Source organism: Stegodyphus dumicola, chromosome 8, assembly GCF_044657685.1.
Source record: "Stegodyphus dumicola isolate Sdum_Otavi_A_Nest chromosome 8, ASM4465768v1".
In the NCBI taxonomy this organism is placed as follows: domain Eukaryota; kingdom Metazoa; phylum Arthropoda; class Arachnida; order Araneae; family Eresidae; genus Stegodyphus; species Stegodyphus dumicola.
Window position 1 is genome coordinate 156,572,646 of NC_140775.1, and position 13,483 is coordinate 156,586,128.

General features: G+C 31.2%; 1 protein-coding gene across 1 annotated transcript in view; it reads right to left on the reverse strand.

Moving 5' to 3' along the window:
* Positions 1-11,660: 11,660 nt before the first annotated feature.
* The window catches only part of LOC118180812 (dehydrogenase/reductase SDR family member 11-like), a 33,383-nt gene continuing 31,560 nt past the window's right edge, over positions 11,661-13,483 (reverse strand). The window contains exon 6 of the mRNA XM_035349869.2: positions 11,661-12,749. Within this exon, the coding sequence (XP_035205760.1) occupies positions 12,549-12,749 (201 nt within the window). The 3' untranslated portion in view covers positions 11,661-12,548. The remainder of the gene's footprint in view (positions 12,750-13,483) is intronic.

Genomic DNA, 13,483 nt, shown 5'->3' on the forward strand with positions numbered 1-13,483 from the left:
TTGGCAAATTAAACTGTCAGATTCAAGTTGTGAATTTACTACATTTAACACTCCGTTTGGTAGATATTGTTTTTTAAGGTTGCCATATGGACTGAGTTCATCACCAGAAGTTTTCCACAGAAGTTTTTCTGAAATTTTTAGTGATTTAGAAGGAGTTCAAATATATATAGATGACTTATTAGTTTGGGGTAAAGATAAAAAAGAACATGATTCAAGATTAAAGAAGTTGTTGGACAGAGCCAGAGAAAAGAATGTTAAATTTAATTTAAATAAATGTAAATTTGGGCTGAATGAAGTGAAATATATGGGACATATATTTTGTAAAGATGGTTTAAAACCAGATGAAGACAAAATTAAGGCTATTCTAGATATAAAACCACCAAAAAATGTGAAAGAATTAGAAACTTTCCTAGGAAGGATTACATATGTTTCTAGATTTATACCTAATGTATCAGAATTGACATCATGTTTAAGAGATTTGTTGAAAAAACAAGTTATCTGGAACTGGAATGCAACACATGAAAAAGCATTTAGAAGACTAAAAGATGTCTTGGTAAATAAACCAGTTTTACAGTATTATGATATAAACATGCCAGTAGTTTTATCTGTAGATGCATCTCAAGAAGGACTAGGAGCAGTCTTACTGCAGAATAATTTACCAGTGGCATATGCATCTAAGGCATTAACAGATACACAGAAGAATTATGCTCAAATTGAAAAGGAAACTTTAGCTATTGTATTTGCGTGTGAGAAATTTCACCAGTATATATTTGGAAAAAATATTACTGTGGAAAGTGATCATAAACCACTGGAATCAATTTTTAAAAAGCCATTAAATAAATGCCCTGTAAGACTACAAAGAATGCGTATAAGATTACAGCCATATCAGTTTGAGATAAAATATAAACCAGGAAAAGAACTTTTTATAGCGGATGCATTATCAAGATCATTCACTGATAAAGGATCTGATTTCTTTGAAGGAGAAATAGAAGCTCATGTTGGATTAGTTGTAGAATGTATACCAATGTCTAATGGTAAAATGGAAGTTTTTCAACTGGAAACAGAAAAAGATGAAGAACTACAAGTTTTAAGAAAATTAATTAAAACTGGATGGCCAGATGAAAAATGTATGGTTCCAGAACTGGCAAAACCATATTTTAACTTCAGAGAAGAACTATCAGAAGCAAATGGATTAATATTTAAAAATTCCTGTGTTGTTGTACCAAGAAGTTTACGAAAAGATATGTTAAGCAGAATTCATTATGGTCATTTAGGAGTAGTAAAATGCAAGATCAAAGCAAGAGAAATATTATATTGGCCAGGAATGTCCAAAGAAATTGAAGATTTGGTACTGAATTGTCAGACATGTTTAAGTTTACAAAAAGCTAATACTAAAGAACCAATGATATCTAAAGAAATACCTAATGGTCCATGGGAAGTATTGGGAACAGACCTCTTTTACTTTCAAGGAAGGGATTATCTAATAGTTATAGATTATTTTAGCAAATATGTTGAAATTGGACATTTGGAAGATTTGTCAAGTGTAGCAGTGATAAAGCAATTGAAATCAATTTTTGCAAGACATGGTATTCCGAAAATAGTATATTCGGATAATGGTCCACAATATAATTGCAGGAAATATAAAGATTTTGCAAGAAGATGGAATTTTGAAACCAGAACTTCAAGTCCAAAATACCCACAGTCTAATGGAATGGTTGAAAGACATATTCAAACTGTCAAGCGAATGTTAGAAAAAGCTGTAGTTGACAACAAGGATCCATATTTAGTTTTACTGGAATATCGTAACTCTCCTATTTCAGATGAAATTAAGTCACCTTCAGAATTGATGTTTGGAAGAAAAGTAAATGGATTGATGCCTATAAAAGAGAATTTTGTCCAAGCTAAACGATATGAAGACCATAAACAACATTTACTGAAGAGACAAATCTTACAAAAAAGTTATTATGATAGGAATGCAAGACCATTAAAACGACTGAAAACAGGAGATCATGTTTACATAAAAGAGAAAGGGAAAAAACTAAATGAAAGAGGGAAAATTATAGAAGAAGCAGAAAGACCACGTTCATATAGGATTATAAGAACAGATGGAAGAATTGTAGAAAGGAACAGAAGAGACCTTCTTAAAGGAACTAATCAGGAAGAGTTTGCAATACAAAACAACTATGAGAATGAAGTTATAGATGAGCCCGAGATACATGAAAATAGTAGAAGCACTTCAAATTTAGATGTGCCTGTAAGTCCTTCAAAATCTAACAGAAGTGTTGTGTCACCAAATAGCAAAAGAAGCATAGTATCATCAAATTTTTCAAATGGACATAACTACGTCACTCGATCTGGTAGGACTGTTAAGAAACCTTATTATTTAAAAGAATATGTTTAATTTTACTACTATTATTATTTTTTATAAAAAAGGGAGATGTTATATATGTAACTGTAACTGTATCTATTATTATGTTTAACCATAACTGTAATATAGAATAGTTGATGAGTAATGTAGAATAAACGATGTTTGTGTACAACTTGTAATCATAACTGAGCAGTACCCAACACATATAAAATACAACACACATATCACATTTCAATATCAATAAAAATTACTGTTTGCAGTTGCCCATTGTGTGTTATCAAGTTGGAATTTTTCAACATGAAATAACTCTGGAGGTAATGGGATATCCATGAAAATAAACACAGAGATCTAAATATTAATTCTAAATATTACGCTTCCTTTCTGAGTGAGAGTGACACATTCTTAATGAAACAAGTACTAGTGTTGTTATATTGTTGTGTAATTAACTAATCTATGAAAAGTCTAAAACATGACAGAGTTTTCCTGAGAAGTCTAAGACATGATATAGTATTCTATGGAATAGCTCATGATATAGTTTTATAGGATTGCTGTATATAAATCATTTATATTTAATTTATTATAAATTTCATGTCGGGAAAATAATCTGTAATAAAAAAAAATTCTGAAAGCTTAAAGATTTTATATTAAACCTAAAGGGGCGTTTTTTTAAAGTTTTGTGTGTTACCTTTACTTATTAAATATCATTTTCTTCGCAATTAAACCATAAAATTCAGTTTAACAGCAATACCACAAAATATTTAAAAGAGCATATTGTAATATTTAATAATTTGTAAATGGTAACATTTAATATTTAGTAACTTGTAATTGGCAACACTTTGGATAGAGATTGAAAAAATAGAACTATGCTGGTATTGCAGTTCTCTGTGATTATACATTCTAAGATTGTAAATAAATAGTTTCTAAAAATTAAAAGTGTACCCTCATAATTTTATATGGTGTCAGAAGTGTTTTGCTTTCAAAATGGAAAGTTTAAAACCACCAGAGCCGATGAAATTTGATGGAAATCTGGCTTCGAATTGGCAGAGATGGCTGCAATCATTTGAAATATATGAAGTAGCTAGTAGATTACATAATAAAGAAGAGAAGGTAAGAGTTAATACTTTTCTTCATGTAATAGGAATTCGTGGTCTTGAAAAATATAATACATTTCCTATAGAAGAGGGTAAAGAAATTAAATTAAGTGAAATTAAAACAAAATTTACAGAATATTGTATTCCTAAGAAAAATATTACATATGAAAGACATTTATTCTTTACTAGAAATCAAACCGCGTCAGAAACCATAGATGAATACGTAACTGATCTTCGAAATAAAGCTAGAACATGCGAGTTTGCACAATTAACGGATAGTTTAATAAAGGATAAAATTGTTTGTGGTATTAAAGATGATATAGTGAGAGCAAGATTGTTACATGAAACAGAATTAACATTAGAAAAAGCTCTTGATATATGCAGATCTGCTGAAATAAGTGCACATCAAATGAAAATCATAAAGGATGAGGAAACTGCTGTAAACTTAGTGAAAAAGAAACTAAGTAAATATAATAAGAATACCTACAAAGAGGTAAATACCAATAAACAAAAGACAAAAGTTTGTTCTAAATGTGGAACATCTCATGAGTATCGAATGTGTCCAGCATATGGAAAAATCTGTCATAAATGTAAAAAGGCAAATCATTTCGCGAGTCAGTGTAAAAGCTATATAATAAAAAATGAAGCAGTCAAGGTAAACAAAAAAGATAGACAAATTAAATTAATAAATCATGACTCTGAGAAAGAGTTAGAATTTTATGTTGGCACATTAAACCTTAATTCAGATAACAAGGAAGAGAAATGGACTGTTGACGTTAATGTAAATAAAAGTAAACTAAATTTGCAGTTAGATACTGGAGCAATGTGCAATGTTATTTCTAAAAGCAAACTGAAATTGCTAAATGTTCCGATACAGAAGTCTGAAATTAAAAGATTAGTTACATTCTCTGGGAATAAAATGGATACTTTAGGAAAAGTAGTACTTAACTGCCAATATGGAAAAAATAATTATGTTGTGGAATTCCAAGTTATTGACAAAGAAGTACCTTCTATATTAGGATTAAAATCATGTTTGCAACTAGGTTTGATTCAGAAAGTAATGTCTGTTTACACTGAAGACTTACTGGAGGAATACAAAGATGTATTTGAAGGCTTAGGTTGTTTGAATGGAGAATATAAAATCCAGTTAAAACAAGATGTAACGCCAGTCATTCATCCTCCAAGAAAAATACCCATAGCTATACGTGATAAAGTTAAGAAAGAATTACAAAGAATGGAAAATTTAAATGTTATTGAGAAAGTAAGAGAACCAACTGAATGGGTAAATTCAATGGTTACAGTTGTCAAACCGAACAAAATAAGAATATGTTTAGATCCTAGAGATTTAAATAAAGCTATAAAACGAGAACATTATCCGATGTTAACCATTGACGAAGTTGTCACTAGAATGCCTAACGCAAAAATATTTTCTGTTTTAGATGCTAATAGTGCTTTTTGGCAAATCCAGCTTGACGAAGAAAGTAGTAATTTGTGTACATTCAATACACCTTTTGGCAGATACAAATTTAAAAGATTACCTTTTGGCATATGTTCAGCTCCAGAAATTTGCCAAAGAAAATTAAGCCAAATAATAGAAGGTCTAGATGGTGTTGAATGTATTATAGATGATATCTTAATATGGGGATCTAATGAAAAGGAACATGAGCTACGACTTAAAAAAGTACTCCAGAGAGCACGAGAAAATAATTTGAAGTTCAATAAGGCTAAATGTAAAATAAAAGTTAATCGTGTGAATTATATAGGACACGAGTTAAGTGAAAATGGACTAAAACCTGATTTTTCTAAAGTGGAAGCAATTGTTAAAATGCCAGAACCTACAGATGTGCCTTCGCTACAAAGATTTTTGGGAATGATTAATTATTTAGCCAAATTTATTCCTAACTTAACTACTATTACTGCACCATTAAGACAGTTACTTGAGAAAAATGTCCTCTGGCACTGGACTGAAAAGCATCAAAAAGCTTTCGAAACACTTAAAGAACTGATTGCAAAAGCACCCGTATTAAAATTCTATGATGTTAATAAGGATGTAACTCTTTCAGTAGATGCAAGTTCTGAAGGATTAGGTGCTGTTTTACTACAAGAAAACCAACCAATTGCTTATGCTTCCAGAGCTCTAACAAAAAATCAAAAAAATTATGCTCAGATAGAAAAAGAGCTTTTAGCTATTACTTTTGGATGTTCTAAATTTCATCAATATATATATGGCAAACGTATTACAGTTGAAACTGATCATCGACCATTAGAAAGCATAACTAAGAAACCTCTTTTTAAAGCACCACAGCGATTGCAAAGAATGCTGTTAAATTTACAGAAATATGATCTAGATGTACGATACAAAAAGGGGAAACACTTATTAATAGCAGACACTTTGAGTAGAGCATATTTGAATACAACAGAAGAAGATAATGATGAAGATACAGAAATTTGTACACTGATTCCAGCATCTGATGACAAAATTTATGAATTAAAGAAAGAAAGTGAATGTGATGCTACACTACAGTGCTTAAAGAAATATATTCTGAGAGGCTGGCAAGAAAGGAAACATCAGGTAGAACCTCAAGTCAAAGTATTTTGGGACTACAGAGATGAGTTGACAATGGAAAATGATTTATTTTTCAAAGGAGGAAGGGTAATTATTCCTTTATCTATGCAAAAGGAAATGTTAAATTTAATTCATGAGGGTCATTTTGGTATAGAAAAATGTAAGAAAAGAGCTAGAGATGTTTTGTTTTGGCCATTTATGAACAAGCAGATAGAAGATAAAATTTCAAAATGTTCTATATGTAATGAATACCAGAACAAAAACATAAGAGAGCCTATGATACCACATGAAATTCCCAATTTACCTTGGTATAAAGTTGCGACAGATTTATTTGAGATTAACAAAGATGTATATTTATTAATTGTAGATTACTATTCCAACTTTTTTGAAATCTGCAAACTACCGGATACTCGAAGTCAGACAGTGATCAGTTACATGAAATCTCATTTTGCAAGATACGGTATACCATTGATAGTGATATCTGATAATGGACCTCAGTTTGCAAGTAAAGAATTTTCAGAATTTGAAAAGAAATACCAATTTAAACATATAACAAGCAGTCCATACCATCCACAGTCGAACGGATTAGCAGAGCGTTCAGTACAAACGGCAAAGAAATTGTTAAAGAAAGCTCAAGCAGATCATGCTGATCCTTATTTAGCATTGTTAGCTCATAGGAACACTCCAACTAATGAGATGCTAGGATCACCAGCTCAACGACTTATGAGTAGAAGAACAAGAACGATTCTTCCTACATCTGAAGAATTACTTAAACCTCAAGTTGTGAGAAATGTAAAAGAAAAAATCAACCAAGAAAGAACTAAACAGAAATCATATTATGATCGTCATACAAAAACATTACCATTGCTAAATAAAGGAGATTGTGTTCGGGTATATCAAGATAATCGCTGGAAACCAGCAGTTGTAGAAGAAGTGCATAAGACGCCTAGATCATATATACTTAGATCAGGTGGATCAGTATTGAGAAGAAATAGAAAAGATATTAGAGGAAACAGTTTAGCTGTTGATGAGAATATCAGAGGAACAGAACAAGGAGTTAATACACAGAAAACAGATGTAAAAGGATATGATTCCAGATATTCTCAAGGGCAAAGTTTAGAAGATCAACTACCAAACTCTGCTAACTCAGAAACAAGGAACGGTGAGCTAAGAACTAGAAGTGGGAGACTGATTAGAAAGCCGGCCAGGTATTTGGACTGATTTTAGACTGTTAAAACTTTTGAACTTTTTAAAAAAACGGAAGATGTAATATTTAATAATTTGTAAATGGTAACATTTAATATTTAGTAACTTGTAATTGGCAACACTTTGGATAGAGATTGAAAAAATAGAACTATGCTGGTATTGCAGTTCTCTGTGATTATACATTCTAAGATTGTAAATAAATAGTTTCTAAAAATTAAAAGTGTACCCTCATAATTTTATACATATATTTAGAATTTCCGATAAACAGTCTCGCATGTCGGAGATAAAAATGTTTTTTTTTTTTTTCGTACAGTGTTGCCATTGCTCGCTTTGAAATTGTTAAGTTTGTTAGTCAAAAATTCTTTAATGTTTCACAAAATATGAAATAGATAATAAAACAAATTCCAAATTCGGGCTTCCAGATGCCCATATTCGAAAGGAGGACTCATACATACGTTCATATAGATTCTTCATTATTTAATTTCTTTAAATATAATGCAGGGCTCTCATATTTGGTGGCAAAAATTTAAAAAAGTGAACCAACATTTATAGTGAACTGACGCAAAATGCCAAAATGGAATTAATAGCACTTCTGGGCAAATTTCTTCTCTGGGTTAATAACGAACCACGTAGAAATGTATGATTTCAGTACTTACTTTATTCATTACGAACGTCTTAACTTACTTTATTCATTACGAACATAGAATTAAAGCTCAGTATATATCGGGTTTATTTGTTTTTTTTTTTGGGGGGGGGAGTACCATTTTTAGTTCAAAGAGGCTTTGTTTCTGAAGGACTATTGTTTTCGTTTTGCGATTTTGCGTTGAATCACTATAAATGTCTGTTTCACTTTTCAAACTGTTGCCACCAAATGTTAGAGTCTTGCATTATATTTGAAGAAATTAAATAATGAAAAATCTGCATAAATGTGTGTCTATTTCTCGCATTGTGAAAGAACAGCGGTACATAGAGCCATCAAATTTTGAATGACGTAATTCTCCTACGAGTATGGGCATGTGGAAGACCAATTTTGAAATTTGGAACTTGTTTTATTATCGATTTCATATTTTGTATAACTTTAACGAATATTTGAGTAACAAACTCAACGATTTAAAAGCGAGCAATGGCAACATTCTATGGCGGGGAGAAAAACCTTTTTATCTTCGGACGCGGAACTGTGTATCGGAAATTCTAAAGATATGCTCATTTTATAATTATTTTGCGACATTGTTACTGAACTGAATTTTATGATTTAAGTGCAAAGAACACGCTATTTAATAAATAAAGGTAACACACAAAACGTTAAAAAAAACGCCCCTTTGGACGTAATTTAAAATCTGAAAAACTTTCAGATTTTTTTTGTTACTATTTTTTTTATCATACGGCCGGCTAGGAAGACCGGGTCTGTGCTCTTATAATAATAATAATAATGATATATCGAGTTTTAACGAAAGCTTCACTCCACCGCATATATCGTCTGGGCAAACAGTTCTTTACCATATTTTGCTAAACTTTAACCATATTTTGTTAAACGTTTTTTGACATTTGAGAGGAAGAGAATTGCTTTAGAACACTGTATTGTGAAATTTACAAAAAAAAAATATCGTTATCATTAAGTACAAGGTGTCTGAAATGGAATTATCACGCTACCAGATTAGAGCTATCATTTACTTCTAGTTCAGTTGCAACTGCAGATTGTGACCAAATCATGAGTACAGGTTTAGATACTATTGTTGGATCATATGACACTGTGAAGATTTGGTACCCAAAGTTCAAAAGCAAGGACTATGACATTCAAGAACTAGCCGACCTACTGATGTTGATAAGGCCGCCTGCGAGAACTTGTGGCAGAAAATCAATATGCAACCACTAGAGAGCTTGCTAAGGAGTTAAACGTCAGTGCCATGTCCGTTAGTTGGGTTATGCATCGCATAAACTTGACGTACAAGTTCAATCGCTGGGTGCTGCATGAGCTGGCTCAAGCAGATAAGGACAGACGTGTTCTGGACTGCACTAATCTGCTCGAATATCAACGCAAGGACAAATTTCTGGAACGTATTGTTACTTTGAGGAAAAGTGGATTTACTTCAACTACACAAGCCGAAAAGGGAGAGTCTGCGCCCGGTGAGCCCGGATCTAAAAAAAGATCATTGTATCCAGTATGATTGCCATGGTATTATCTACAAAAAGTATCTGTAAAAAGTTAAAATCCTCCACTGTAAGGTGTACAGTAAGATGCTAGTCCGTGTTGACGCTGCCACGGAAAAATGCCGAACTGAGTTCCGTCGCAAAAAGGCAATGTTTTATCAAGATAATGCAAGACCACTTGCGTGTGCATTCACTGGCTGGATTCTTTGCGGTCTCGAATGGGATCTTTTGCAACACCCACCACATAGTCCTTACATTGCTCCTTCGGACTCTACGCTTTTTCACAACTTCAACTGCATCTTGCTCGTCTATCTTCCATTCTGCACAGGATGTCCGAAATGAGGTTCATCTGTTTTTGGACTCGTGGCACCAAGTTTCTGGGCCGAAGGCTTTGAAAAACTCCCAAAACGTTGGCAGAAAAATCATAGCTTTGGGTGGTGATTACTACTTATACTAAAAGTACAGATTTTCTAACTTTATTAAGAACGTTTTTCGCGGAAAACTTTCGTTACAGTCAGATGTTTTATGTCACAAACTTTGCAATATGTACCGCCCAGTCGGTATAGTGGTCAGGGAAGCTGACTGCGATGTCGAAGGGCCTGGGTTCGAATACGGAGAAGGCATGGTTGTAATTGTCCGTCCCTTCATAGGAAAGGCGATGGTGGCCCACCTATTAGGTGCTTTCATAATAAAGAGACCACCACATCTGGCCTTGTATAGATTAATGGACTGGGTTACACTTGTAATTGTTCACAATCTGCCATTGGGGGAAAAGTAAAAAAAAAAAAAAACCTTGCAGTATATGCTTTTACTACGCGAATTCTTTTACTCCAGGAAAGTGTCATTTTTATTACATACAAGTTATTTTGCAAATGCAACTGTAATCCAAGCTGTTATTTAAAATTTATTGTATTTTAGGAACTTCAGAGATATTTGTGCTGAAAATCATTTGAATTCGGAAAAAAATAATAAGTATATGATTCCAACTGTGCATTTATCTATAAATTCAGAAAATTAAACGTATCTATAATATTTGATTAAATAAGTGAAAACTAATATCATTGATATTTTATCGGTAAGTGTAAATGATGATTATGACATCAGCTAAACATCGTTTATTCTCAAGAAGGTTAGAATACATGGAGATGGTGTCTTGCTATTGTAGTAAGATGGCGTCTTTGCAATTGAAGAGTGAAGCCGAGGGAAGCAAATAAGCCACACCACGTGAGGGTAAGAAAACGTTGCCCTTATTACTAAGCGAAGTGAGATAAAAGGTCATTTTGTTTCAAGATCTGAATGTGTTTTCTGATTTTCTGTGTGAAGATGAGAGGGCTAAAATTTATTTATTTATTGAATTTATTTATAACGAAATTATGTCTATATTTCAGATTTCATTTCCATCTAAAATAATGTTTCTAACATGAATAAATAAGCAGAATAATCGAAATGTGTGTTTGAAAAAAAAAAGCCAACAAAAAATTTGAGTATTTTGTTGGTGTATCGTGCACAAAGAAACATATATAGTTCTTAGATTTTTTTTCATAATAATAATAAATGTGATGTTCGTAATTAAGTAGGCTGTGAATGCAAAATATTAAGTAAACAAGAGGAAGGAAGCAGCTAGCTTTTCATAGAAAAGGAAGCGATTTATTTTAAAGGGTGATCATGTTATATTTCAAGTCCTATATTTTATGTAATTAAATTTATTTTATGTTCTTTTCAAATAAATATTTAATAACGAAATTTTATTTTTATTTAAGATGTTTGATAGTCAAATTTGTTCTGCAAGTTTTAAAAGTAAAAATATAGAATTAAAATTTTTTTTAATCATTTTTCATTCAAATTAAGATCCTTCAAAACATAAGTAGCATTTATAAGACGGAAAATTTAAAAATTATAGAACAATTAAAGTATAATCTATTTATTGAGAGTACTTAGTTACTGTCTTTTTTGTTTACAATACTTTTAATGCTAGCATTTTTTAATGATAGTATGCAATTGTATAATGTGTTTTACATTTAACTAATTTCAAGGGAAATCAGTTCCTTTGTATGCGTAATTTCACCTCCTCCATTTTAGAGTAATTCAAATAGTAAATTATAACTTAGTTCGTTTTATCTTTCCACTTATGCTAGGAAGTTCAGTCTAGTTTTTATATTCATTTCATATAAGTTAAAGTCAAATGATATTTATAACACAGGAATTTTAACAGCACTTATATTAAGATTTAAATAACTGTTTTGTGTTAAAGATTGACTGAAACTTAAAGATGAAAAACTAATCACCAGCAATTTTTTTTATTCGCAAAAAAATATTATGTTTATTTAAGATGTATGGTTACATAAGAAAAAACATGTATAAAAATTAAATTATGCAAACACAAACATTATTTTGTATTATAAAAATATACACATAATAACAGTTTTATACAGAACTTATTCCATTGCTCTCTTCTGGTATTTTAAATGTTCTAATACTCAATATTTCCTTACGAACATGAGTAATATTAGTGCCTTTAAGAGAGTTATCATCTTCATTTTCTCGGCCCAAGCGAAATTCTTTTAACCATTCTGTTACTGTATAATAGGAAGAAGTATAGTCGCCATACTTGACTGAAGTGTAGTTTTATTTCTTTGAAATTAAGATCTTCTTTAATTAAAAAATTAATCACAGAAATGTACACAACTTTAAACATTTTAGAACAAACTATCCTATACTTCATTTACTTAATAGTTAAAGCAGACGATTTTGTACCGATACTTTCAAATTTATTTAGTATTGCTTCTACATGTCTGCAACAGGAATTTATTAGAGGTCGGAAACTTTTGGATCTACCTTCATACATACACAATCATCATGCTGTCATCCATGACATAAGCTACTACACGGTAGACGTACAGCATACATTTTTCTATTTACCATAGATCAAATGAAATCTAATTTAAGTTCCCACTTAATTTCGCCTTTGCATTTTATATTCATTCTTTTCACCTACATAGCTATCTTAGATTGCAAATTCCTTAAATCTTGCCTTCTGTGCTTGAAATTATTTCTAATTTAACTACTAAAAGCATTACAATTAATTTAACTATTATAAAAAGTTATCACTTTTGTTTTCAAGTGCCTTTTAATTGAAATTACTTTGGAAGGTATGGAGTAGGGAAATGCTTTAATCTGCTTGCTCCACTGGTCTCATTAAGACATCGTTCACTTCAACATGCGGTGGATTCTTCAAGATGTAAATAACGGCTTGAGCGATATCTTCTGGCTGCATGCATTTTATGGATGTATAGATAGTTCTTGCCTTATCCGGGTTATCCTTATAGCATCTGTATTCGAATTCCGTCTCGACGAGTCCTGGACTAATACTCTACATAAAACAAATAAATTGATAATGATTAAAATAAATTGATCAATACTGGATATAGAAAATTTGAGAAAAGATTTATATTGTACAGACATATAAGAAGCGTACAATAAGGCTTGCATATGGAACAAAAACAAAATCTTTTAAATATATTTTTGTCTAGTTAAAGTTACATAATTCATTAATTTTACTCTATTCCAAATTACCTGTTTATTTATCTTTGAGACTATTTTCCATTTAACATATATTAAGACGCCTTTATAATTAATATAAAAAATTTTTAATGCCAGTTGTATTTATTATCATACAAATATTATTTACCAAATTTTAAGCTATTTGTGAGGAAGTTATGAAAAGCAATATGGGGAAAATGAAATTTTAGCATAAAACGGGAGTTTCCTCTGCATAACACGTGTTTTATTAATTCCAAGACAAAAGTACTAATATATAATGCAGTGTAAATAACGTTAGACTTTCATCTAATTTAAAACAAATACTTTAAAATATAAGATGTTTTTTATTACGCAAGTTAATACTAGAAAGGGATATTTGCATATCTTTTAAAATCTTGATTGCAAACTAGAATTGAAAGTATGGGTTGTCAGCCTTGTGTTACACACAAGTGTCCAAAATTTAAAGCTATCATTTTACAAAGTTACCACTTCAAAATTTGATAAATTAACTAGTTACGATTTGCATGGTTAAAGTATGTTTCGTAAAAGGCCAGTGAATATGCA